Genomic DNA, 24,680 nt, shown 5'->3' with positions numbered 1-24,680 from the left:
CTGGGAAGGACACAAACCACCGGGGTGAATCACAGCAAGAAAGCCCAGAGCAGAGGAAGAACAGTACCTCCCCACCCAGCAACTGGGGAGGGGGCAGAGGCATCATCCCTCAGTGGGGATCAGATAAGGGGGGCAGGTGGGAGCTCCTGCTCAGCCCACCGGTACGATGCAGCGCTGTGCAAAGCAAGGGCGCAAAGGGCTCGTCACCCTGACCTGTAACGGTGCCAGCAACACAAACGCTTACACCAGGAACGGCGCAGGAGGCACAGACCACTCCTGCATTTCAAACCCAAACTCATCCACACCCTCTCACCAGAAACTGCTGTGTCCCAGAGCAGCCAGCTGGCAATACTCACATGAAGCTGCTTTTCCCACAGCCAGGAGGGCCATACAGCAGGTAGCCTCTTCGGTAGGGGATCCCTAGGAAGACAGTGTCCTGTTAGGAACCAGTTGGGTTGCTCTGAGCTCTCTCCCCTAGAGCTATGGGGCTGTGCTGAGCACACACAGAGGACACACCAGGTGAAGGCAAGCAGCAGGGAAAAATCTCTCTGCAGCCACCTCCAGAGAGGACGGCAAGCATCCTGCCCCACCCCACAAGCAGCATGACAGGAGCAATGAACTCCGTGGCTTATGGTTTCCAGGATGGGATTGAACCAAGGGGAGTTTGTCCCATTGCAGACCCAGGCCTGACCTCAGCACTTGGGCTTGCGCATTTGCGGGATGTGCGGGATGTGAGGTGGTGCCCCACAGCCACGGCTGCAGGGGTGTAAGAAGCCACGCTGGGCACAATGCAGAGGACACCATGACAGAGCCTCACCTCTCTCGCTGTACCACTTGGGGTTGTCGATGAACTCCTTCACATCCTGGACCAGCCTCTCCGACACACCTTCCTCCAGCACCACCGAGCTGAGAGGCCGGCGGCGGCGGGGGAAGCCGAACTGCCGCCACTCTGCTCCCATGGCCGTGTACATGATCGTCCTCCCCTCCTGCTGCTGCAGCGCCAGCTCCCGGGCTGCAGAGAGAGGCAGAGGGGACAGCTGGCAGGGGAAAGGATTTCCTGTGAAACCCTGAGCATCTCCAGGGAGCAGGCTTGTTCCAGCAGGACTTCACGCAGCTCCTCTACAGACCTTCCCGGAGGATATTGAAGAAGATCTCCCGGTCGGTGCCCAGCGCAGTGAAGGTGACAGACTCCCAGGGGGTCCCCGTGTGCAGGTCGATCATCTGCTTCTCCCGGTTACGCTCGATGCGAATCCACTTCCTGCGATACCTGGGGCAGGAAGATGGAGTTGAGGGACAGTCCAGCACCACTCAGCTGAGCCCAGCCTGGGTTATGCACCAAGGAAAACACTCATCTTGGGTAAAAAAATCACTTCACACCAGTGAATACAGACTCCTCTCGCTACTCCCAATCTCCTGCCCTAATCCAGACCCAAGGAGGAGGCAGGATTCTCTCTGCTGCCTCCACGGGACCCACAAGTTAGTTTCCTGGCTAAAACAAGGGTCAGTCCCCAGACTGCTTTCCCTTGCCCTGCCTTACCAGATGAAATGGTTTCCAGGGCTGGGGATAAAGTCAAACTTGGTGCTGACACGCCCGCTTTCATGCTGCAGGTACGACGTCTCAACACTGAGGTGCTGCGTGTGCTTAGCGTGGTGGGAAATCCAGTTCAGCAGCCAGTGGTAGCTCTTATCCTTGCTGGGCACCTCCAAGGTGATCATATAATGGCGCCTGAAAGCCACCAGCCCAAATTGGGCCCCTTTCCGGGCTAACGCCAGGGCTGTGCCCACCCCGACAAGGCCAAACCCAGCCCCAAAGTACGGGTTGTCCTTCAGTGCTAAGACAAAGTCAGAAAACGGCATTGTAGGAGGTTAAGCGGCTCCTTTCCACAGCATTGTCTCTGCGCTCTGGAAGCAAACCTGCATGGAAAAAGAAGGAGTGAATGGCAGTGGGGGACACAATGGATCACCCACAGTTGCCTGGCCTTTAGCGTGGCCTGTTCTCAAGGCAAAAGACAGCCTGGCACATTTGGATCCCCACATATGTGTGTATCTTATTACCAGGGGTTCAGGCAGCTGTTGGCCACAGGAGCCTCCTCCTTTTCTGCAGGTCACTGGGCAAGACAGGCAGGAGGGGGCCAGGAGCTAGAGGCTCCCAAGCAAACACAGAAGCACTTTTGCTTCTTCAGCCGTGACAACAAGGCCAGAGTTTTACATGGTTTTATTCTTTAAACGGCTAGAAATCACAAGTGCTATAATTATTTAAGGTTTATTTTTTGAAAAAGCTGAAGTGCATCCCCAGACTGAATCAAGAGCTGATTCTTTGCTGCTGGCAATGGGCACATGACTGCAGTGGAAACAGCTTCTCAATGTCTGGATAAAGGGCACCAGCCACACATTTAGGGGCTTGAAGTTCCTGCAGCTCCCTCAGCAGGGGTCTGTCAGATATAGGGGATGAGGGGGAGCCTCCCCTGACAGACATGCACACACCCTCTGCTCCCTCAAGCAGGATCCCACCTCCCCTAGAACAGGGTCTGACCCAACAGCAAGGCTCCTTCCCAGGGCAGGGCATCCCCAGCCCCACGGAGAAGACCTCGGGCCCACGGCTGGGTCCCTGCCCCGCACTGGGGCCTTCCCGCCCATAGCAGGAGTCCACTTTCCCCTGCAGGAGACTAGACCCTACACCGGCCCTCCCCACAGCAGGGGCCCGTCCCCTTCCAGCAAAAACTCGCCCCACCGGTACCGGCCTCGACCCCACCGCCACTCACCTCCACACAGCGCCGCTCTAGCCCGCGCCGCTCTCTATGGCCCCGACCCTCACTTCCGCCCGGCGCCGCTTCCGGCCGGCTGCCGGCTCTCACCATAGAGCGGGGCCGGGGCGGGCGGCGGAGCAGGGTAGAGCGGCCGCGCGAGCTGCACAAAGGGTGTCGCTCCCTCTCACCCGGTGCGCACCACCGAGATGTGCCGGGGTCGGAGGTGGGGGCATCGGGGCCCAGCTTGAGTCCCCGGCCGGGGGTGACGGGGACAGGCCGAGGCTGCTGTGCAAGGGGGCTGGGACGGCTCCAGCCGTGCGGGGACTCGCGGTGGGCACCTCCTCACTGGGGGCTGGGCTCAGGTCTGGGTTTGGGCCCACCTGGGCCTGGGGGCTAGGCCGGGGTCTGGCCCCACCTGGAGCTGGGGAGCAGGCTCTGACTGCTGGGTTCAGGGAGAGGCTCCCGGGCACCTTTGGGGATCATACTGTGGTCCCTGTGCCCCCACCTCCCCCGTGGCAGTGGGTTTTTGCCAGCAGCCCACATGGGGCACTGCAGAAGGGAGCCAGTCTTGAGGTACCCCAGTTCATACCCCTGCCTGGGGACTGGCACTGCAGGCTGACCCCCAAAATCCTGTAGAACCCCTGGGTTTCTGGGTTCTCCTTTGTTTAAAGTGCTTTCTTCTGTTTCAGAGCAAGAGGCGCTCCTGCCCAGCACGAAGCCAGTGCCTGGTGGCAATGAGCACAGAAGCGGCTGTGTCTGAGGGTGCCAGCAGGGAGATGGAGGCCCTGTGCTCGGAGCTGCTCCTGCCCACACTGGGAGAGGCAGGAGCTGTGGGCAGCTCTGGTGTTGCCAGCACCGGCCTGGCTGGGACGCCCCCGCTGAGTGCCAGCCAGGACTTGCTGCTGGCAGAGGCGTCGATGCATGCGGAACGGGCTCATGCTGAAGGAAGCAATGTGGAAATATTCATCGAAGCTGTGGCTGGCAACATGACACTGAGCAACGCGTCCAATGCCACAGGTATGGGGTACAGGTAGGGCAGTGTGGGCCCCATGGCACTTAACAGAGGGAGAAACATCTGGCTAGGACCCTTGTCTCCTCCAGCTGCACCTTGGGCCCACCACGGTGCCTTCATGTCCCTGACCCCATGTGCATCATGTGTCTGGTGCTACCATTCCGTGCAGAACTGACATAAGCTGGGTGTGCGAATGGGGAAGGATGGCTGTGGGAGCCTCAGGCCAGGTGATGGGGTCACTCTGGGCTGTTGCTAGAGTCCAGGTGGAGATCTCCACCCTGGGCTGCCTCCCCCAGCATGCTTCTCACCTGGGTCCAGTGTGGGGGCATCCTGCTAGGAATGGGGCTGAGCTGCCCTCATATCTCTGGGTGCCTTGAAGGTGCTAAGGGACGGACCTGGTCATCATGGTCACCTGGGTGATGGTGTTCACTCTCTGATGGGAGCACGCATCCTGGGGTACCCCAGGCAGGGGCAGGGCTGCAGTTCTCCAGACTGTAATTTGTGGCAACAGGGGTTTATCCTCTTTGTTGGGAGCTGGAACTGAACTGCCAGTCCCAAGCTCTGTGCCTGGCGAAAGCCCTTTCTAATCCTCACCCCTCACTTTCTGCAGAGGTGCTGGTCAAAGTGGTGGAGCTGTATTTCTGTGAGAGGTGCGGCCAGAGCTTCTCAGAGGCTTCCTTGCTGTCCCAGCACCAGTGCCTGCTGCTGGCCCCGCCGGGGCACCTGGAGCTCCCTGGGGCACTGTCAGCTCCTGCCAGTGAGGGCCAGAGTGAGTTGGGGGGCTCAGAGCCGCCTGGAGCTGGTGTGCAGGAGGGCTCCGCTCCCGAGCACCTGCTGTGCCCTGTCTGCCAGGAGACATTTGTGCAGCCCAGTGAACTCAAGGAGCACTTCAGGACCCACCGTGCCCCACCAGGAGCCCTGCCCTGCCCCAAGAAGGGCTGCTGCTTCACCACAGAGGACCGAAAGCAACTGCGTAGCCACCTGCGCCGCCTGCATGGGGCCTCCCCCGTGTCCTGTGCCTACCGTGCCTGCCCCCTGCTCTTCCCCAGCCGCCGTGACATGGAGCAGCACCACCGCACCCACTTTCCCTTCCACTGCAGCCACTGCAACTTCGTCACGGCCAATGCCAAGCTCTTCTGGCAGCACAGGAAGGCCCACACCACGGAGCCCCCCACCGAGACTCAGACTCCCACAATGGGCAGCACCCTTGGCTCAGCCCCCAATGGCCTCAAGCAGCACTGTGTCCTGCTGTCGGGTATGGCTGGGTCGGGGGATGAGGGCCTGTGGGTGCCGCAGAGGCTGACTGTGTCCCAGTGACAACTGGGAGGAGTGGGGGCCAAGGTTTATGTTGATGGAGAGCCAGGGACCCCTGTGTTCCAGTGGCTCTCTGCAGCTTTTCTTCCTCCCTGCAGCCCAGTTTGTGTCCCCCATCTCAGCCAGGAGGCTTTTTGCACATATTTGGGTGATTGGGGTCACTCCCTCTCACCTGGAACATGATGATCTCTTCTTTTTCCCCACTGAAGGAGCAGAAGAAGGGCAGGAGGAGGCAGAGAATTGCCACCCTGGCTGGGAAGCTGCTGCAGCAGAAGCCAGGCCGGTAAAGCCCGCAGGCACCAGGGAGGGCTCCGTGGAGGGGCAGAAAGCGTCAGCTAGAGAAGAGGACTCGGACAGCGGCAGGGAGGAGGTGCCAGAAGAGGATGGCGAGAGCCCCTGCAAAGGCGAGGCCAAAGAGGACAGGAAGGCTGCTCCCGAGAAAGCCAGGGTGCCCCGGGCACAGCACTTCAAAGGTAGGATGCAGGGCTGTACTGGGAGCTTCTCAGGCTTTTTATTTACAAACAAGCAGCACAGCCTTGAGACTGGCAATGAAACATGGGCTGGTGGGACCTGGGGGTCCCATGCCGTCCAGCAGCACCACATCTCCTGCATGTACCAATGCACTGTTCTCCCTGCCCTCTGCCCAGGCAAACGCGTCCCTCCTCTCCTCCAAGTTCCTGGCCTCTGCTCGGGCAAAAGTCTTCCTGGCTCTGGGGAACTGGGGAGCCACGTGGGCAGGCCTGATTCAGGCTGCGCTGGATCATCTTTGCCAGTGTTGAGCTGGAAAGAGACTATCTGAATGATGCTGGTGGCTTGGGGTGGAGATGGTCCCTCTAAGTAGATGGCTGCTGCATGACCGCATGTGTGATAAGCCGTCACACTGGCACAGCTGGATTGGGGAGAGAACATCTGCCTGTGCTCTCTGTCTCTTCCCTGCTGAGTGTCTCCTCCTCTTCTGCTCTCACAGGGGACATTGCGGAGGGCTCCGAGTACCTCTACAAAACCCACATGTGCCCCGAATGCAAGCGGTGCTTCAAGAAGCGGACGCACCTGGTGGAGCATCTCCACTTGCACTTCCCTGACCCCAGCCTGCAGTGCCCCAACTGCCACAAGTACTTCACCAGCAAAAGCAAGCTGAAAATCCACATGATGCGGGAGACAGGCGAGAAGGCCCACCGCTGCCCACTCTGCCACTACAGCTCGGTGGAGAAGAACGCCCTCAACCGCCACATGGCCAGCATGCACGAGGACATCTCCAACTTCTACTCTGATGTTTATTCCTGCCCTGTCTGCGAGGAGAAGTTTCGTCTTAGCCAGGCCCTCAAAGAGCACTTGAAGACTCACAAAGCTGAGCCCAAGAGGCTGAGCTGCTTCCAGGGTGGCTGCAACTATTGTGCAGAGGACCGGAAGGAGTTTGTCCGTCACCTCAAGGATGCTCATGGCATCAAGGCGGTAGAGTGCAAGTACCATGCATGCTCGCTGCTCTTTGGCACGGCTGAGGCCATGGAGGCTCACCGAAAAACCCACTATGCCTTCCACTGCCAGCAGTGTGACTTCATCTGCTCCAACAAGCATGTTTTCCGCAAGCACAAAAAGCAGGGGCACCCGGGCAGTGAGCAGCTCCAGTGCAGCTTCTGCCCCTATGCCACTTTCAACCCCGTGGAGTTTCATGACCATGTTGGCAAGATGCACGCCAACGAGAAGATCCACAAGTGCACCGAGTGCGCCTTTGCCACTGCGCACAAGAGGGTGCTCATCCGACACATGCTGCTGCACACTGGTGGGTGTCTGCTGCGGGTGTCCAGAGAGCTGAGCTGGGATGGGGAGGTCCTGTCCCAGCTCTGGGTGGGCAGGGAAGGCTGGGGCAGGGCTCCTGGGTCCTATCACCGGCTCTGCTACCCTAGCGTCACTTGGCTGAAGCCATGGCGTCCCCCCATCCCTGCTCTTACCCCCAGCTCCTGCTGAGCTGGTTTCCCTGTGGGGCCCATGCTGCCTTACCTGGCTGTTGTGCTGAGGGCATTCCTGTATTGCTTGTAGGAGAGAAACCTCACAAGTGTGAACTCTGCGACTTCACCTGCCGGGATGTGAGCTACCTGTCCAAGCACATGCTGACCCACTCCAACAACAAGAACTTCATGTGCACCGAGTGCGGGTACATCACCAAGTGGAAGCACTACCTGAATGTCCACATGCGCAAGCACACTGGAGATCTCCGGTATGACCGCCAGCTCTGCTGGCCTGGCAGCATGGTCAGGGCTCCCCAGATCCTGCTCTGGGGGTCTGCTCTCTGGGCTGCATCATGTGCCATGCTCTCTCTCATGCCTGGGGGGATGACTACAGCCTGCTCTGTCTGACACGTAAGAAACGTGGTCTTTGAGCTTGCAGGTTGTTGCCAGCATGATGCTGTGGAGGCAAAGCTATCTTTGGCGTCTCTGCACTGCCAAAGAGGTGTATTACCACATCACTGCAGCTCTGAGCTCTGTCGTGGGCTCTGCTGATGTTCGTGGGCCAAGGCCAGCTTGGACACATGCAGGACTCTGCCAAAACATGTTTTTACCTCTGTGTTATCACCTCCTGCAGGTCTAGCCTGCCTCCAGACTAGAGGTGTGGGTGACGATGCTGGAGGTGCTGCTAGTGTGACATGGCATGGTATGACGCGGTTACTGTATGGCATACCCAGGGAAGCCTCCTCCCGTCCCTGGGCTGGGGGTGTAAAGCAGCAGCAGAACCAAGGGCTGCAGCAGGGAGGAATTGCTTGTAGTAAGAGCTGCTGAGAGCTCTTGAGAGTAAGAGAGTAAGCTCTTCTGAGTAAGAGCTGCCACAAAGGTCAGATTTGGCAAACTAAACAGTACCCCTTCCCAATGCGTCCAGGACAGGGAAGCGGAGCTCAGCATGCCTGACATGGCTTTGCCTGGCCCAGTTCCTTGCGCTGCCTGACTGACCCCACTTTCCCCACAGGTACCAATGCAACCAGTGCTCATACCGGTGCCACCGTGCTGACCAGCTGAGCAGCCACAAGCTGCGGCACCAGGGCAAAAGTCTGATCTGTGAGGTGTGCGGCTTTGCTTGCAAACGCAAGTACGAGCTGCAGAAGCACATGCAGGCGAAGCACTCGCAGAACTACCAGGTACCCATCTTCCAGTGCCGGTACTGCACCTACCAGACCAAGTACAAGCAGGCGCTGCTGAACCATGAGAACTGCAAGCACACCAAGCAGAAGGAGTTTCGCTGCGCCCTCTGCTCTTACTGCACCTTCAGCAACACCAGCCTCTTCTTCCACAAGCGCAAGATTCATGGCTACGTCCCCGGTGACAAGGACTGGCTGGAAAACTATGCTAGCAAGGAGCTGGAGATCAGCTCATCTGAGGCGCTCTTCGGCTTCGAGCTCGGCGCAGCCCTGCGCGCAGATGCCAGCTCCCCCCTTGCCGGCAAGGAGCAGTGGGCAAAGGCAAAGCCAACCCAGCTGGAGTCCCAGGGGGAAGAGGGCTACCAGCAAGCATTTCTGGTGCCTCTCCTTGGGCAGGATGCCGCTCCTTTGGAGAGCGGCAGTGAGGTGGAAAGAGGTGTGGGCAAGGGGGAGCAGAGCTGTCCCACTGCTAGCAATGCCCTGGGAGATGACTGCGTGGAAGGAGATGCTGCCACAGGCTCAACTGAGCTCGCTGCCTCTGCGGACATGGCGGAGAGCTGCACGTTGCACCTGGAGGCACTGAACGTCTCGTCTGACCCCCTCTTGGAGCATTTGACTGGAGAATCCTGCACAGTGCAGCCAGAGAGTGTGGAAATGATGTCCTGCAAGGAGCCTCCCACAGCCTACGAGGTGCTGGGCTCCCGGGATGACCTTGGCTTGGAGGACAATGACACTACACTCGAAGACATCCCTGACTTTGAGGAAGAGGAGGCAGATGTACAGGAGGATGAGGCGGTGAGGCTGGATGACAGAGTAGCAGCAGGAGACAGCCAAGGAAAAGATGCCCTAAGGGAGGCCACAGGCCACCTTGAGCGGTCATGCTCAGACCACCACAAGCTGGTGGGAGACACCAAGATGAGAGAGACCAGCGAAACCAAGCTGCCAGAGGCCTGGCTCAGCATGCTGAAGACGGCCGAGCAGAGCCACCCGCCTGTCCCAGAGAATGCGGCTGTCTCCGATGACGATGCCAGAGGCAGCTCAGAGTTGGTGCTGAAGGCACTGCGGAAGCAGGACAAGGAGCAGGCGGAGACGCTGGTGCTGGAGGGCAGGGTGCAGATGCTGGTGGTGCAGTCGGAGAGCCAGATCTTTAAGTGCGAGAAGTGCTCGTACATCACACGTAAGGAGAAGTCCATGTCCCTGCACTCCAAGGCCAGCTGCCAGAGCCGCCGGGGCCCACTCGTGTGCCGCGAGTGTGGTGCCAGCTTTAAGCAGCAAAGGGGACTCAATACCCACCTCCTCAAGAAGTGCCCAGTCCTCCTAAAAAAGAACAAGATCCTCAAACCAGCTGGTCAGGAGCCGTCTGGGTTGTGCCAGCCTGCTGACCAGACTGGTGATAACAGTACAGAAACAGCAGAGGATGACAGGGGAGGCTCGGAGGAGTCTGGGCATGCTGAGAGCCCCTGGGGAGCTGAACTGATGACTGATAAAATGCAGGCAGTAGACAGTTCCTTGGCTGGGGAACAGACCTCAGGCTGTTCTGCCCCTGAAAAATCCCTGCCGGGTGGCAGCACAGAAATGGTGGAAGAGCCTCCCCAGCAAGGGGATGGGGCTGAGCCAGGTGGAGCCACTTGTACCCCCCAGCCTGGGAAACCCTTGGAGAAATACAGGCTGGAGGGAGGGAAGCTGCACTGCAATGCCTGCTCCTTTGTGTGCTCCCGTGTCTCCACCATAACCTCCCACGTGGAGGATGGGTGCCGGAGCCTGGAGCAGTTCTGGTGCTCCCTGTGCCCTGAGGCCTTCCGCTCCCGACGGGCCCTCAAGAGTCACTGTGCCGAGAAACATGTGGTGCATCCCGAGGAGGACAGACCCCAAAGCACCGAGGTCCCTGAAGGAGATCAGGCCAGAGTTGAGACAAGCCAGCCCAGCGAGCCACTGCTGCCCTGCAGCCCAGCAGCCCCCCCCAAATCTGCCCTGCCCAAGAGAAGGCGTTTCTCCTGCCCCAACTGCCCCTTCACCTGCCACCAGGAACGGGCCATGAAGACGCACAAGAAGAGGGGCTGTGTGGCACTGGGTGAGTTTCGCTGCGCCTCCTGCTCCTTCACCTCCAAGGCAGCCAAAGCCCTGCGGCTGCATCGCAAGCTGCACCGCAAGCACTACAGCAAGCGGCCGCAGCTGCAGTGCCGCCAGTGCGAGTTCACCTGCAAGCAGGCCCGCTGCCTGCGGCAGCACATCCGCATCAAGCACGAGGGGGTGAAGCCGCACAAGTGCCGCTACTGCGAGTTCAGCACCACGCGGCGCTACCGCCTGGAGGCCCACCAGTCCCTGCACACCGGCGTGGGGCGCATCGCCTGCGGCATCTGCAGCCAGACCTTTGGCACTAACTCCAAGCTGCGCATCCACCGCCTGCGGGTGCACGAGAAGACACCCACCCACTTCTGCCCGCTCTGCGACTACAGCAGCTACCTGCAGAATGACATCACCCGCCACGTCAACAGCTGCCACCACGGTGAACTCAACTTCAGCTGCTCCCGCTGCGAGGCTCGCTTCAGCTCCGAGACGGCCCTCAAGCAGCACGTCCTGCGACGGCATGAGGAGAAGGTGTCCTATGGCTGCCCGCGCTGCGGCTTTGTGTGCCACAGCGAGGCCACGCTCAAGTGCCATGTGCAGAAGCAGCACCCGCACCTGGAGTGCAGCACCTGTAAGGAGACCTTTGCCACCCGGGAGGCACTGGAGGAGCACAAGACGCAGCATTTCAGCCACCGCTGTGAGCTGTGCAGTTTTGCAGCCAAGGAGCGGCAGCAGCTGGTGCGGCATTACGTGGAGAGCCATGAGCCAGCCGCCCCCCAGGACAAACCCCTGCAGTGCCCCTTCTGCGACTTTGCCTGCTGCCACCAGCTTGTCTTCGACCAGCATATGAAGGGCCACGGGGGCACCCGCGTGTACAAGTGCTCGGACTGCGAGTACACCACCAAGAACAGGCAGAAGATCACATGGCACATCCGCATCCACACTGGCGAGAAGCCCTACAAGTGCCACCTCTGTAAATATGCCTGTGCTGACCCCTCGCGTCTCAAGGTGAGAGCCCTGTCTGGGGATATATCTTACCGCATCTGTATGGGGCGGGGGGGGGGATCCAGACACAGGTATTTGGGGAAGATGAAGAAACTCCCAAGGGAATGTTTTGTCCTCTGTCCTCTTCAGTGGCTCATACAGGAATAGGAGACGAGCGGGTAAAACTCATGTGAGTACAGTATGTTTTTTTTCCCCTGCTGTTGCAGATTAAGGGGAAGGGGAATTTGTAGCAAAGCAAGAAGGTGGGCAGCTGTCCAAATTCACTCCTCTTCCCACTGATATCACTAGTGTCCTCTGGGTGCAGCCTTACACCACTCAAAGCCAAGTTTGGCTGCCCGCTGGCTTGCAGCGTGCTCTGTGGCACTAGTTAGACATCGTGCAGGGAAAGCTCGGCTTCCCTGCAAGCAGAGCCAGACCCTGCCCTCATTTCTGTAGGTGATTAGCATCTTCATGCATGGTGAAGGGCCTTTCCTAGAATAGGAGGGCTAGGCCTGGGGTAATGGAGGGGAAAATTGTCTGGTTTTGCTAAAAGAAATATTGACTTTTTTTAATGGCCAGGCTAAGCTGGAGCCCTCTGGGGCCGCCTGGGCGAGGCTGCGCAATGTGCTCAGCTCAGGGCTAGCTCTTAACCTGGACTTTGCCCTAAATACCAAACTGGGGAGAAAAGGACAGAGCAAGCTCAGCAGTATGGGGGTCTCATCCTGACGCCGCTGTGGATCCCCCCTGCCCATAGTCTGCTAGGCAAGCAGCCCTTCTTGCCCCATGAAGTTTGAGATGTCAGAGCTGTCTTTGAGCCCCTCAGCGGCACCCTGGAACCCTGCACATTTCCCAGGGCAGGTGGCATGGCCTCATCCTGACCCTGCCCTCTTGCCCTGTGCCCAGTACCACATGCGGATCCACAAGGAGGAGCGGAAATACCTCTGCCCCGACTGCGGCTACAAGTGCAAGTGGGTGAACCAGCTCAAGTACCACATGACGAAGCACACGGGTGAGTGCTGCCCGCTGGGGACAGGCCATGGGGCACCGGGGAGGGCTTTGGGGCTGCACAGACCCCAGCTCCATGCTTCCTTTGCTACCTGTGGGCCAGATGGAGGTGGGGGAGGACGCCCAGCAGTTGCGGGGCAGCATGTTCTCGTCTGCTGGTGGGTTGGGGACAGTGCCCTGAGGCGAGAGGAAAGGTGGGGCGGTACGGACCCCAGGGGCCAAGGCATAGTGCCTTAGAAATGTAGGGTTTTGAGGTGCCCACTGGCAGGCTGCACCTTTCCAGTGCTGAGGATGGTGTATAGGGGGTCCCTGGGGACTGATGCTATTATGGGGATTCTGAGACCCGCAGGAGGGCGGGCACCGTACCCCTATCCCAGCCCCTTTCCCATCGCTGCAGGCCTGAAGCCGTACCGCTGCGATGAGTGCGAGTACCGCACCAACCGGGCGGACGCTCTGCGGGTACACAAGGAGACGCGGCACCGAGAGGCCCGCTCCTTCATCTGCGAGCAGTGCGGCAAGGCCTTCAAGACCCGATTCCTCCTCAAGACCCACCTGAAGAAGCACAGCGAGGAGAAGCCTTACGTCTGCAATGCCTGCGGGCGGGCTTTCCGCTGGGCGGCTGGCCTGCGCCACCATTACCTGACCCACACCAACGAGCACCCGTTCTTCTGCCGCTACTGCCCCTACAAGGCCAAGCAGAAGTTCCAGGTCATCAAACACATCCAGCGGCATCACCCTGAGCGCGGGGCCGCCGACCCCAGCCAGGGGGTGGGCAAGGACCCCAGCACGCCCACCGTCCACCTCCACGCTGTGCAGAGGGAGAGCCAGGCCACAGGACCCCCCAGGACAGAACAGGAAGGAGGGTGCCCCGCAGAGCAGGACAGCACTTCGCAGTGAGGCCCAGTCCTGGCTGCTTTAAGGCCCCAGGGGAGCAGGCCTGCTGCAGCGATGTACGTGTGTGTATAGGCATATATGTATATGGAATGTAAAATATGCGGCTGTATAAAAGGAATCTCTCGGCTCCTTTTAATCCTTTTTCTTTGGGCTGTTTGGAGCTCTGTGCAAGCCGTGGGGCAGGTGCCTGCAGCGGGAGAGCACAGGCAGAAGCCCAGCTCCCTGTCTCTGCACCCAGACCTGAGCCTGCCGGTCACCAAACAATTTATTAAGTTGCTTATAGAGGAAGGACATGACAAGGGTTAGTTACGGGCACCCGCCAGGAGCAGCCCTGGGAGCTGTAGGAGCTGAGGGGGTGCTGCAGGGTCAGGGGCAGTGAGGACTGACTCCCAGCTCTGCCCAGCCCCAGGGTTTGCTCGGCTCCAGCCTTGCTCCCCTGGCTGGGGGGACCAGCCCCTGCGGCAGAGCTGGGGCACTGCGCACCATCCCTTCTCTTCATGGCCAGGCTGTGCCGGTAGGCCAGGGGGGCTGCACCAGTGCAGACCCCACGCTCGTGCATGGGAGGCAGCCTCCCAAAACTGGGAAGGGAAGGTCAATGCCTTTTCCCAGCCCCTGGAGGCCACTGCAAACAGGGGCACAGCAGTGACAATGACACAGGGATGACACAAACAGTTCAACAAGAGGGTGATGCAGTTGGCTCTGCAGCTGCAGCTGCTCAGGGCCAGCTCTGTGGCTTCCATCTGGGTCCTGCTTGCCCCACGGGCTCAGTCCTGCTCGAGGCCAGGCGGCTCAGTGATGCGGATGTGGACGAAGAGCGAAGAGGGGGGGATGCTTGTGCCATCCTTGGAGAGGAGGTGGATGTGGCGGTAGCCTGCAGGGGGGACAACGAGGCCCTGGCTGATGGCTGCCCCCCACCCTGCTCTCTAGTACACAGCCGAGACCAGACCCCACTGTGGGGCTGCCCTGGCCCACCACCAGGCAGCAGCTGCTCACCGGGTTTGATGTTGGCAAAAGCTAAGGTGAACTGGCCCACAAAGTCATTCCTGGAGGTCTTGTCATAATCCTCCACCACGAAGCGGACAAGGGCCAGCTCAGGCACATGGAGCTGGAACTGGAGTGTCTCATCCCAGCGGGGGTTAAACCCTGGGAAGGGAGAGCGGGTGCTGGCAGGGCAAGGGAGGGCAGGGACGGGCCACCTGGGCGCAGCGGGGTCCCTGGTACCACCATGGGGCTCACCGTTGTTCTCGATGTACTTGGTCTCCTGGCGTGCCTGGTCTGCAGGGACCCCGTGGATCTCCACACGCACCAGTGGGTCAATGACGGCTCCATCCTTGCTGTTGGCCACTTTAGGCAGCTGCTGCCCACTGATCACCTGCAGGAAGGGGCAGTGAGCTGGGGAGCAGCCAAACCGATCTGGTGGGAGGCTGCTCAGTCCCAGGACACTGTCATGGCTCCCCGGGGTCTCTGCTTGGCCTGGTACCTGGATTGTCAGGGTGACGGGGCCAGGGCCCTCCCGGCTGCTGGGGTCACTGGGGTTGAAAAGAGTCTCCTCATCCCTCATGAAGGGTGGTTTGAGCACGTAGCCACAGCGGCCGTTCTGGCTGAAGAGCCCATCACACAGGTCCATCTCTGTGCCGGCTGTCTGGAAGTTCAGGGCCACTGGGGGAAGGAGGTAGGGAAAGAGTTCAGGGCAGCTTGGAGACCGTGCCCTGCTCGGAGGTGAGAACCAGCCTGTCCCCATGGCCAGAGAGATACGGAGCCACATAGCAGGACCCAGGTACCCCCAGGACCCCCACTGCAGGGCAAGAGCCTGCAGCCAGACCTGGCACCAGCCAGGGCTGTAGCTGGCACCAACACAGGTGTTGATAGTGCCATTTGGCATGGGACCCAGGGCATCTCCCCAGTCCACAGCCCTGATGCCCCCTGGCCATACCAATCTGGCACCCCACGTTCCACATCTCCTGGGGACTGTAGTTGGAGGAGTCGGTCCGCATCCCGCTGGGGTAGATGCGTGTCAGCTGCCAGGCGTTGTGACGGACAAACTCATTCCCTAGGGATGGAGCGTGAGGGACACTTGCAGGCTCATTCCCTGGCCTGCACAGCCACCCAGAACATACGTTGCCCATGCATTCATCCACCCACTCATCTACTCATCCATCCATCCTCTCACCTACGCACCCACCAATTCTCATCCCTCTCCCCTCCCAGGAACCCAGGCGTCCTGTCTCACTTTCTAAGCCAATAATCACAGAATCATAGATAACCCCCCCCTCATCCCCCAGAGCCAAGACCCAGGGTACAGCCCCGCTGGACCCTCTTTCTTCTGGACAGGGAGGAACCCCGGCATCTGGAGGCTCTAGCCCTACACCTGAGGAAGCTGCCTGCCCCCACCACCCGGCCCACTCCCCGTGTGCCGCTGCTGCTGCTGCCCCCTCCACCTCACCTGCCTCCCGGATGAGCTTCCGGGCCTTGGCTTCAGCAAGGGAGGAGATCTCGGAGGGCCGGGAATGGCTGCGGGCCTCCTGGAAGTCCCGGAAGGACACATTCTTGCAGTAGACAACGCAGTCAGACAATGCCTGTGCCAGGCTCTCCTTCTCCTTCTGCAAGACAGGGCCATGTTGGGTTCCTCCTGGTGGGAGCACCGACCCCCAGCACTCACCCAGGATGGGGGCTGTGGAGCCCGGGGCAGCCGAGAACAGCTGGGGGATGCTGGGGCTGGCAGCATCCCCACCATGGGCAGCCTTCCTGCCAGGAACGGAGCTGGCAGGGGACCCCCAACATGGTGCCACCACAGGGACACTGTGAAAAGAGGGGGCTGGCATGGCCAGGGGCAGAAAGGACTGTCCCCCCCTGCCTGGTGATGTCCCTGCAGTCTCTGCTTTTTCCCCTTGGCACTGGGATGTCACCACAGCCCATAGCTGTGTCTGGGGACTCAGCACTCATGGCCAGTTCCCAGCCTGGGCCACCCACCTTCACTCTCCGTCTTTCCTCCTCTGCCTCTGCCCCGTTGTCATCGTCGGACACATCAGGCACCTCATCCCCCAGCCCGTCCAGCGTGTCCTCCAGCCGCCCGATCTTCTTCCCCTTCAGCAGGATCTTGTGCTTCAGCTCCTGTGGGGTTGGGGATGGAGAGGTAGGTACCTTGGAGTGCCCATCTCCTCCATGGGACTTGCTGTCCCCTGGCACCCTCCACTGCTGGGGGCCAGCGCCACCAGCTCCCGTCTGCACCCAGGAGGGGACAGGGTAGGAGGGCTCTGCCCTGCTGACTAACTCTGCAGGGCATGAGGAGACAACCTTGGGGACAGCTTTGGGACACCTGTAAACATGAGGACATGGTGTCCCCAGCATCCCCAAGTGCTCCAGCGGAGCAGGATGATGCTGGGACAGGGGTGGCCTTTCCTCTGGACAGCAGAGCCACTGCCTCACCCCACTCCCAGTCAGGACAGCGATGCTCAGCATGTCTGTGCTCTGTTCCTACCTCTGGGGAAGGGAGCTGGGTGGGGACGCGCCCATCGGTGGTGGTGGTGAGGAGCTGTTCGCCCAGGATGGCCTTGAGCTGCTGGGCCAGGACCTCCTGCTGCTCCATGCTGCAGTGGTTCTCCAGGGACAGAATCACTGGGTAGTCTGAAGTCTGGGGAACAGCATGAAGAGCTGGAGGTGAGCCTTGGTGGGGTTGGGGAGCTCTCACAAGGGCTTTGCCCAGGCATGATCAGTGCCAGAATGAAGCCCACTGTGTGTCCTTGTATCCCACTGAGATCTTCATACCCCTCCAATACCCCAGAATCTCCCATATCCCATCTCACCCCACATCCCCCAGGCCCCATCTCACCCCTGCACCTCCAGCAGACCATGCCTGCCTGAGCCCTTGGCCACCGGCATGGCGCAGAACTGTGGGTCAGACCCCCCAGTGCTGTTCCCCAGGAAGGGACACAGCCACCCTCCTCTCCCACTGTGGGGTCAGACCTTCTGCAGTACCAGGCATGTGAGCCTCGTCACCAGTGAGACCCATCACTGCCCCAAATCACAGCCTCATCCCCCCTGCCCACTGAGGGCCACGAACGACAGCCAGCGCCCAGGGAAGGGTGCCCTACCTTGAAGGCGTACTTCCCCAGGGTGCTCACCACCTCCCGGAAAGGGATCTTGGAGGTGAAGGTGTGGCCGTGGTACACCATGGGCTCCCCATTTGGCCCATCCCAGCAATCCACCTCCAGGCACCGGCAGCCCCGTTTCAGAGCCCTATGGGTGGGTGGTCATCCCTGGGACCCCGCACCCAGCCAGAGCACCAGCCCCCTGCCCTCCCCTGTGCCTGTGGGCGTCACCCCTTGCAGGGACCAGGGGACAACCACCAAGGGTGGAGATGCTGCTGCATGCAGGGCAGGAAGAGGTGGCCTTAGCATCCCCAAAATGGACCTTCTTGCTGGACATCGCATCACATGGCCACAGGGGTGCTGGACCATGGAGGAAGCAAAGAAGCTTCTGGGTTTGCCCCATGGAGCTGCCTGGGGCATGGCACTGGGGCAAGAGGGTGCTGGGGGGCAGCTGGGAGGGAACAGCCCCTTTACCTGATATAGCCCTCAATGCTGCTCTGGCCCCGAATCTGGTCCTCTATCAAGTAGGTGTTGTGGGAGGAGGAGATGAAGTAGTGGCAGAGCGGCTGGCTCATGTCCTGCCACAGCGCCCGGTGACGGAGGTTGAAGATGGAGCCCTCCGGGGAGCAGAGGTACATGAGGAACCCATCAGCACTCAGCACGTGGCGAGCCCGGGCTGCAGGCGGAGGGGGAGGCTCAGCGACAGACGGGGACCCGGAGAGGACAGGATTGTGACAAATGGGACTGCTGGTAGCTCCTGCCATCCCCAACCTGGTGGACATGGCTACTGCAGGCTGGCGCACAGGGAGAGATACCCCAGGCCAGTAACCTTGGGAAGGTGGGCACCAGACCCCAAAGCCAGGGCTTGCACCCCATGGCTGGTCAACATTCTCCACCAAAATGGTCCAGGGATTGACCAAAAAAAAGGGAAACTGCACCCAGATCATACCACCCCCTGTGCCCACCCGCAGCAGGATGGGGCTGGGGGTGCCCCCACCGTGGGGCTGTGGGTCTCGGCTCCCTCCTTCTCTCCATAAGGAGCACAGCCGACATCCGGGCTGGCTCTCACCTGTCTCCGACGGCTCGTACTTGTCAATGAGTTCCATGGCCAGCTCCTCCGTGCCCTCGTCCTCCAGCTGCTCCTGCTGCAGGAAATCCACCAGCTCCAGTAGCGTCAGCTTCTTCCCATCCTCAGAGAAGTCCTGGAAGAGGCTCAGCACCTCCTCACGCTGCGTAAGGGTCTTGTAGAAGAGCACAAACTCTTCCCCTTCCAGTGTCCCCGACTCCGACTTGTCAGCAGCCTGCAAGGGAGCTTGCTCAGCGCCCAGCTGGGGCAAAACAGGGTGCCCCAGCCTCCCCATGGGGCCATGGGGGTATTTGCCCACCCTCAGCGGTGGGCACAGAGACTCCTCACCAGCAGCAGTGGTAGGCATCGATCAATGTGTGAAGGGCTGGATGGGTGAATGAGTGGGTGGATGGATTGGCAGACGGAGGGCTGGTTGGGTGAACAGACAGATGGATGGGTCCATGGAAGGAGAGATGGACAAACAGGTGGAGGGGCAGATGGATGGACAGACACAGGGACACCTGGCTGACTGCTTGGGCTGATGGATAAATAAACAGATGGCTGGGTGGCTGAGTGGACAGATAAGCAGCTGGGTGGGTAAATAAATGGGAGAGAAGAACAGCTGCCTTGACTGGTTGCATTAGCAGATAAACGAACAAATGGATGTTTGTCTGGGTAAGCAGGTAGTTGGGTGAATAAATGGATGGATGGATGGATGGATGGATGGATGGATGGATGGATGGATGGATGGATGGATGGATGGATGGATGGATGGATGGACGCACAGAAGAAAGTGAACACATCTTTCTGCAGCAGGGTGTTGTGCAGCTTCTTCCAGCCCCTCCAGGCCCTCCCCAGACCCTCCAGGCACTCAGGTGCAGTGCTTACCTGGAAGAGCCTCAGGGCATGATCCTCGTTCATGTCCACATTCATCATCTTGAGGAGATGCTGCACCTCCCTGAAGTTCATGCGCCCGTCCTTATTCTTGTCGGCTTTCTGAAACCAGTCACGAATCCACGTGCAAGAAACCAGGGCAGATGTTAAGGGAAAGGACCTTGGCTAAGAGAGATGAAGCTGGGGAGCATCAGAGAGCCTCTTTTCCTTCTTCTGTGGGGTCTCCCTGCTCTGATGCAGATGGTGAGACCCAGAAGAGCTAAGCACACACTGGGGCAAGGCAGGAGATTGGGGAAGGACTGGGTGTGGATGGCAGAGCAGTGCCTGCAGGAAGGATATTGGTCTATCTTCTCCCTCTGGTCCATGCTGGTGGCCACCTCAATGAGCTGGCGCAGGCCCTGGACCCAGCACTGCGCCTCTTCCGCCGAGCCAGCAATGAGGTCCAGGTTGCCCCGGCGGCCATAGAAAACGATGGTGAAGCAGCGCTCAGGGGGAAACTCCTCAGCCAGACTCTGCAGCACTTCCGACTGGTGCCCTTCCCGCACCGTCTCCACATCGCTGATGGAGACTGGGGCAGAGGGAGGGGAGGCCTGTCTGTTGTGGACAAGGACTGCAGGGCAGGGGGCACTGCCCATAGACATCTGTCCTTCCAGCCATCCCTCCTTCCGCCCATCCATCCACGGACTTACTTATCCATCCTGTCATCCATTGAGCTACCCACCCATCCATGCCCCTGTCTGCCCACCCCTCCACTGGCTTGCTTCATCGAGAGGTGTGGATGAGAAGAGCCTACACATGCACACAGAGCCTCTCTGGAATGTCCCAGCAGCCTTTGGAAGTATGGCTCCAAGAATCTTCATACATTCACACACCTGTTCACTCTGAACCCTACTAATGGCCCTGTAGGCAACACACAGCAGCCACTACTCACAGGCAGACTCAGTTTTGCCTGTCCTCTTGGACTGGTACCAGATGGTCATACAGTCATCCTGCAGCTTGAAGTAACGCTGCTTCTTCCAGCTCTTGGACTTGACTTTGCGCATCAGCGTCCCTTGCTGCATCTGCTCCAGCACATGTGTGAGCTGGATGCCTGGGGGCAGCATGGGCTGCATCAACTGGGGGCCAGGGTATCCAGGCACTGCACCCTGCTACCTTGGTCCCTCCCGCCTCTGGGACGCCACGTAGCCCCTCAGTTTGGGCTGGAAGAGAGTTAGACCCCAAACAAACTCCCTTTGCCACAAGAGGGGCACAAGGTAATTCCCCACTGATCCTTCCCACCCGCCCTTGGCGCTGCCAAGCCCGAATCCCAGTGGCTACAGTGGGGTAGGGATGCTCCCGAGTACGGCAAAGTGAGCTCAACCCACGGGCCAGATTTGCCCCGGTGTAAATCCGGATGGTCCAGTGCCCTGCCCTGCGCCTCCCCACCGCCGGAGAACTCACGGGCGTTGCACAGCAGCGATGCCATGGCTCTGCCTCCTCTGCGCTGGCAATTACTGGGGAGGGAAGAGAGAAGGCAGCTGAGGGGGAGCAGAGCCGGACCCCCCCACTGCACCCGGGTCCTGCCGGGTGGGCTCCGGCCATGCCCACTCGTGCACGAGGTGAGTGTGCCCCTGCCCGTGTGCGAGTGCCCCTGCGCCTGTCTCCTGCTGGGTCATTGCCTGCCTTAAGTGGCGAGTTCACCTCACCGTGCTCATGAAATATTAATTTGTGTTACCGGGAAGCCTCAAAAGGTGTCAGAGGAAAACAGAAAAACTTGCCAGCGCAGCCCAGGGTGTACCAGAGCCCTGCTGCTCCCAGGTCGCTGCTCCCAGGGGAAAAGTGGCCCCAGGAGCCAGGAAAAACTGCCCTGGGGGTGCCCAAGAACAGCCCCCACCGCCTGGGAAACAGCCCCCAAGCAGCAAATTTGGAAGCAAGGGAAGAGCCAAGGCCATGAGAGCAAGGAAGGGGATGCAGAGCAATGACCAGCTCCCCCAGCCCCTTCTCCCTGGGGAGCACCAGCACCCCAGATCCACAACCACACTGGCGGCTGTACTGGGAGTGCGCCGTGACGAGTGGGGCTAAAAATACAACTGGACTGACAATAAGGCTTTGATTAGGCTGTTAAGACTTCAATTAACTGCAAATTGCTGAATATGCCTGTCACCTGGCTGTTGGAGCTGGGCTCTTGAGAAGCACATGCCGCAGCCAGTGGGCTGGGATGTGGGTGCAGGAGGGGACCCAGGGGTCCCGGGGCACGAAGGGCTCTGTGCTGGGGTGCAGGGGTGGCAGCTGTGCCCCAGGCCCCTGACTCAGCACAGGCACCGGCGGTGCTGGGCTGGGAATAGCCGGTGCCGTCAGCGTGCAGGCAGCTGCCAAGCCCGGCTGCCAGAACCTGGCGGGCTCAGGGGCTGGATGGCGGCCGTCCCCTGCTCGGTGTGGGGACGGGCAGCGCAGATCCCCAATGCAGCGCTGGCTGGGGCTCTGGCCCCGTTCCTGGGGGACACGCCAGGCGTGGGGCTGGCAGCGGCCATTCAGCTGTCCCCAGGGCATGTGGGATCACCAGGCCACACTCTCGGGGACCTCATGTGTTGCTGGAGACATGGAGCAGCTGCGGTGCCTTCCCAGCTGCCTTCTAACAGTGCCCAGTGCTGGGGCTCCACGTTCCCAGCACCAGCCCTTCTTGCAGGGCTCAGACCGCAAGGACTCGTCACAGTGCCTGCATCCCTTCGCATCCGACATGCCGGAGGGGACCAACTCTCCAGCCCAGGGATCGGGGTGCCCGCACCCACAAACGGGAGGATGGCACCACGTTCCTCTTGGGCCGTGCAGAATGGGTGCCCTGATGCCTGCTGGCTTTGCATGGCCCAAGGGGTGCCCTGCACATCCCCCCCCCAGCAAGCTCTCACCCCCCCTGCACTCCATGGCCTACAGGGAACTAGCCCAGGGACAACCTTGGTCACCGATCTGCTTGCACCCTCCTGCCTCCTGGCAGCACTGAGCCCGGTGTGGCCACTTTGCAGGGTCACAGCTCCAGGTGCCTGCCTGCCCTGTGCCTCCTGCACTGCAGCAGGCGAGGGGATGGAGATGGGGGTGTTTTGGGGAAGCCGGGGTGGAAGGAGAGGCACCAAGGCTGGAGGAGCAGTGAGAGATGTTGGCCTGGGACAGGGATGGGCTTGGTGCCACCATCGGGTCTGTCCTCTCTGCACTTTGCCACCCATGTGTGCAAGGAGGCAGTGTGTAAGGGAGCTGCTTGCAGCCCCCAGACCCATAACCACGCTGAGATTTTGGAGCTAAACTGATATCCCCCAGTGCCAGCCCTTACAGGCTCCCAGCATGGCCCAAGTGTGCCCAGCTCTGCCCCATCCACGGGAGCCTTCCCCACGCGTGCAGCAAAGAAGAGACAATCCCTTCCAGCACAGGGAAGATCCCGGGAGTGTTCGGGAGCATTCGGGAGCAAGGACACGGCTGTTCGGCTCTCCCCCGTGCGTGAGCGGTGCCCGAGCCTGGTGCAGCCTGTCGCCACGCAGCCCCCCTCGCCCCGCTCTGAGTTACGCTGTCGAGGGGAGCGGGACGGGAGCCAGGGGATGGAGAAACCCAACCCGAGAGTTTCCCACAGGGCAGCTGCCTCCTGCCAGGGACAGTCCCAGCGCCCCCAGCCCACGCTGAGCCACCGCAGCTTCTCTCCTGGAGGTGTCAGTCCCCAGGCAGAGCCGGAGAGCCAGCGAGCGTGAGCGCTTCCCAGCCGCTCCAGCGCCGAGTCCCCGTCAGAATGAAATGCCACCGTGAGGGTGGTTGTGCCAAAGCAGAGATGGATGCTGCCCACCCGCCCCCGAGCATCCCCCCTTCTTGCTGTCCCGCTGTGCACACAGGCTGCCCCCGTCCCCGGGCTCTGCCCCACACAGCCTTCCCACCCGTCCCACTGCCCCTGCAGTGCCCGGGGATGGAGCCTGACCCACGCAGGGGGACCGGTCGGCCGGGGGGGGGGGGATGATACAAGGGGCTCCGGGATGGGGCAGCACAGGTCGGGGGGATGCTGGGCTGGGGGTGGGGGCAAGCGACCCCTTAAAGCAGAGGAGACAAAAACACCGGCGTTTCTCCCCCCACCTCACCCCACCCGTGCAGCCGCCTGTGGGGCAGCGCTACCCGAGCGCGGGGGTCCCAGCCCGCCCCGCCGCTCCTCTCCTCCCGCAGAACGCCCGGTTCTCCGGCGGAGGACCCAGCGCCCAGCCCCGTACCCGCTCTCCGGTACCGTGCCGTGCCGTGCCCTGCCTCTCCGCCGCCTGCGGCCGCACGGGGCCGGGGCTGCCCGCGCTGCCCGCCCCTCTGCCGCGGCGGGGCGGCGAGCCCGCCCCCGGCCCCACACCCCCGCCCGGCCTTACGGCCACCGCCTCTCAAGGTCGCCTCGGATTAAGGTCACGGCCGTTCCCGAGGGAGGAGGAAAGCGGTGGCGGGGCCAGCGCGGGTGGGAGCACCCTACAGTGCCCCTCGTGTGGGGCTGAGCCCCCATTCCCACCTCCCAGCACAGCCTGTCCCTCCCCAGACCCGCTTGTACACATCAGAGGCACAGAGGGTCACCGGTGTGTCCCTGCCCCTCCCCAGGACCCTGCAGGGGAACAGATGCAGGACCCAAAGATCACCCTGGGGGGCAAAACCCCGGTGGGAAACCAAGCTGGGGCACCCTTGAGGAAGGTTTGGAGTTGGGTGCGAGCACTTTCAGGTGGACAGAGCCGGACCCTGGGTGAGTCCGGCAAGCGCTGCAGGAGGGCAGCGAGCCCTCTCCCCCAACAGGCTCCCCACCTTCCTGCAAACTCGGATGGAGCAGCACCTCTTCCCCAAAACCCCTCCGTGCTACCTGCTCCAGAAGAGATGGGGTGCCGCATGGATGCGGCCAGCTCCCACCAGGAAAGGCCACATGCTCTCCCCAGCTCACAAGCCCCGCTTCCCCTCTCCTCCCGCCAGCAATAAATCCCCCCCTGCCTCTCCTCTTACCCTCCCCAAGAGACCAGACCAGGAGCAATCTGTGCTGGCTGGGGTTTTATTATTTATTAATCCAAACTTACCAAAAAACCCAAACCCAAACAAAAGCATTTTCACACCCTGTCAAGGTCGGGGGGAAGGAAGGGAAAAGGCGGCAATGGTTATAAAACGGCACCCGGGGGCAAAGGAAGAGGCCACGCTCTGCCCTGGTTACGCAAGGCTGCGAGGGGGAGGGAAAGGAGATGGGATTTAAGACACTGTTGGCACAACACCACGGATGATCAGCAAAACGAGGGGGGGAGAAATCAAGTCGCTGCCCAGGCTTGCCTGCAGCCAAGAGCAGGCAGAGCAGGCTCCACCGCAGCAGCAGGGCCCGGGAGCTCCATGGCCACTTCCCAGCGCCCACCGCGGCCGCACTAGCCCCTCAGCGCAGGGAAGGCAGGTAAGTGGCTGCTGGCCCAGTTTAATTGCAGTGGGGCTGAGGCAGATGCCAAGGCAGGTTTGAAAGCTGAAATGGATGTACCCG

At 60.7% G+C, this 24,680-nt stretch overlaps 3 protein-coding genes across 3 annotated transcripts in view; 1 reads left to right on the top strand and 2 right to left on the bottom strand.

The window, feature by feature from the left end:
- Positions 1-1,857, bottom strand: part of BCS1L (BCS1 homolog, ubiquinol-cytochrome c reductase complex chaperone) — a gene marked incomplete at both ends in the record, with an annotated part of 3,753 nt that extends 1,896 nt beyond the window's left edge. Inside the window, 4 exons of the mRNA XM_082001287.1 lie at positions 357-420; positions 818-1,012; positions 1,128-1,267; positions 1,538-1,857. Coding sequence (XP_081857413.1) covers positions 357-420; positions 818-1,012; positions 1,128-1,267; positions 1,538-1,857 — 719 coding nt within the window. The remainder of the gene's footprint in view (positions 1-356; positions 421-817; positions 1,013-1,127; positions 1,268-1,537) is intronic.
- A 1,624-nt stretch (positions 1,858-3,481) lies between these two features.
- On the top strand, positions 3,482-13,153 carry ZNF142 (zinc finger protein 142; the record flags this gene model as incomplete). The annotated part of the gene is made up of 8 exons (XM_082001195.1): positions 3,482-3,764; positions 4,370-5,014; positions 5,283-5,546; positions 6,041-6,853; positions 7,111-7,288; positions 8,032-11,275; positions 12,155-12,260; positions 12,654-13,153. The coding sequence occupies 8 exons, from the start codon at positions 3,482-3,484 to the stop codon at positions 13,151-13,153; spliced, it is 6,033 nt and encodes a 2,010-aa protein (XP_081857321.1).
- Positions 13,154-13,914: 761 nt separating this feature from the next.
- PLCD4 (phospholipase C delta 4) lies at positions 13,915-20,663 on the bottom strand (the record flags this gene model as incomplete). Its single annotated transcript, XM_082001837.1, has 15 exons — positions 13,915-14,021; positions 14,144-14,293; positions 14,387-14,522; positions 14,631-14,809; positions 15,084-15,200; positions 15,594-15,750; positions 16,121-16,261; positions 16,629-16,781; positions 17,242-17,386; positions 17,713-17,914; positions 18,308-18,539; positions 19,193-19,322; positions 19,538-19,766; positions 20,130-20,288; positions 20,639-20,663. 15 exons carry the CDS (start codon positions 20,661-20,663, stop codon positions 13,915-13,917), a joined length of 2,262 nt encoding a protein of 753 aa, XP_081857963.1.
- Between the last annotated feature and the right edge of the window lie 4,017 nt (positions 20,664-24,680).

This window comes from Phaethon aethereus, assembly GCF_964289735.1.
Source record: "Phaethon aethereus genome assembly, chromosome: 6".
NCBI lineage: Eukaryota > Metazoa > Chordata > Aves > Phaethontiformes > Phaethontidae > Phaethon > Phaethon aethereus.
Note: the sequence above shows the minus strand (reverse complement) of the source record. Positions and strands in the feature narration are given on the sequence as shown.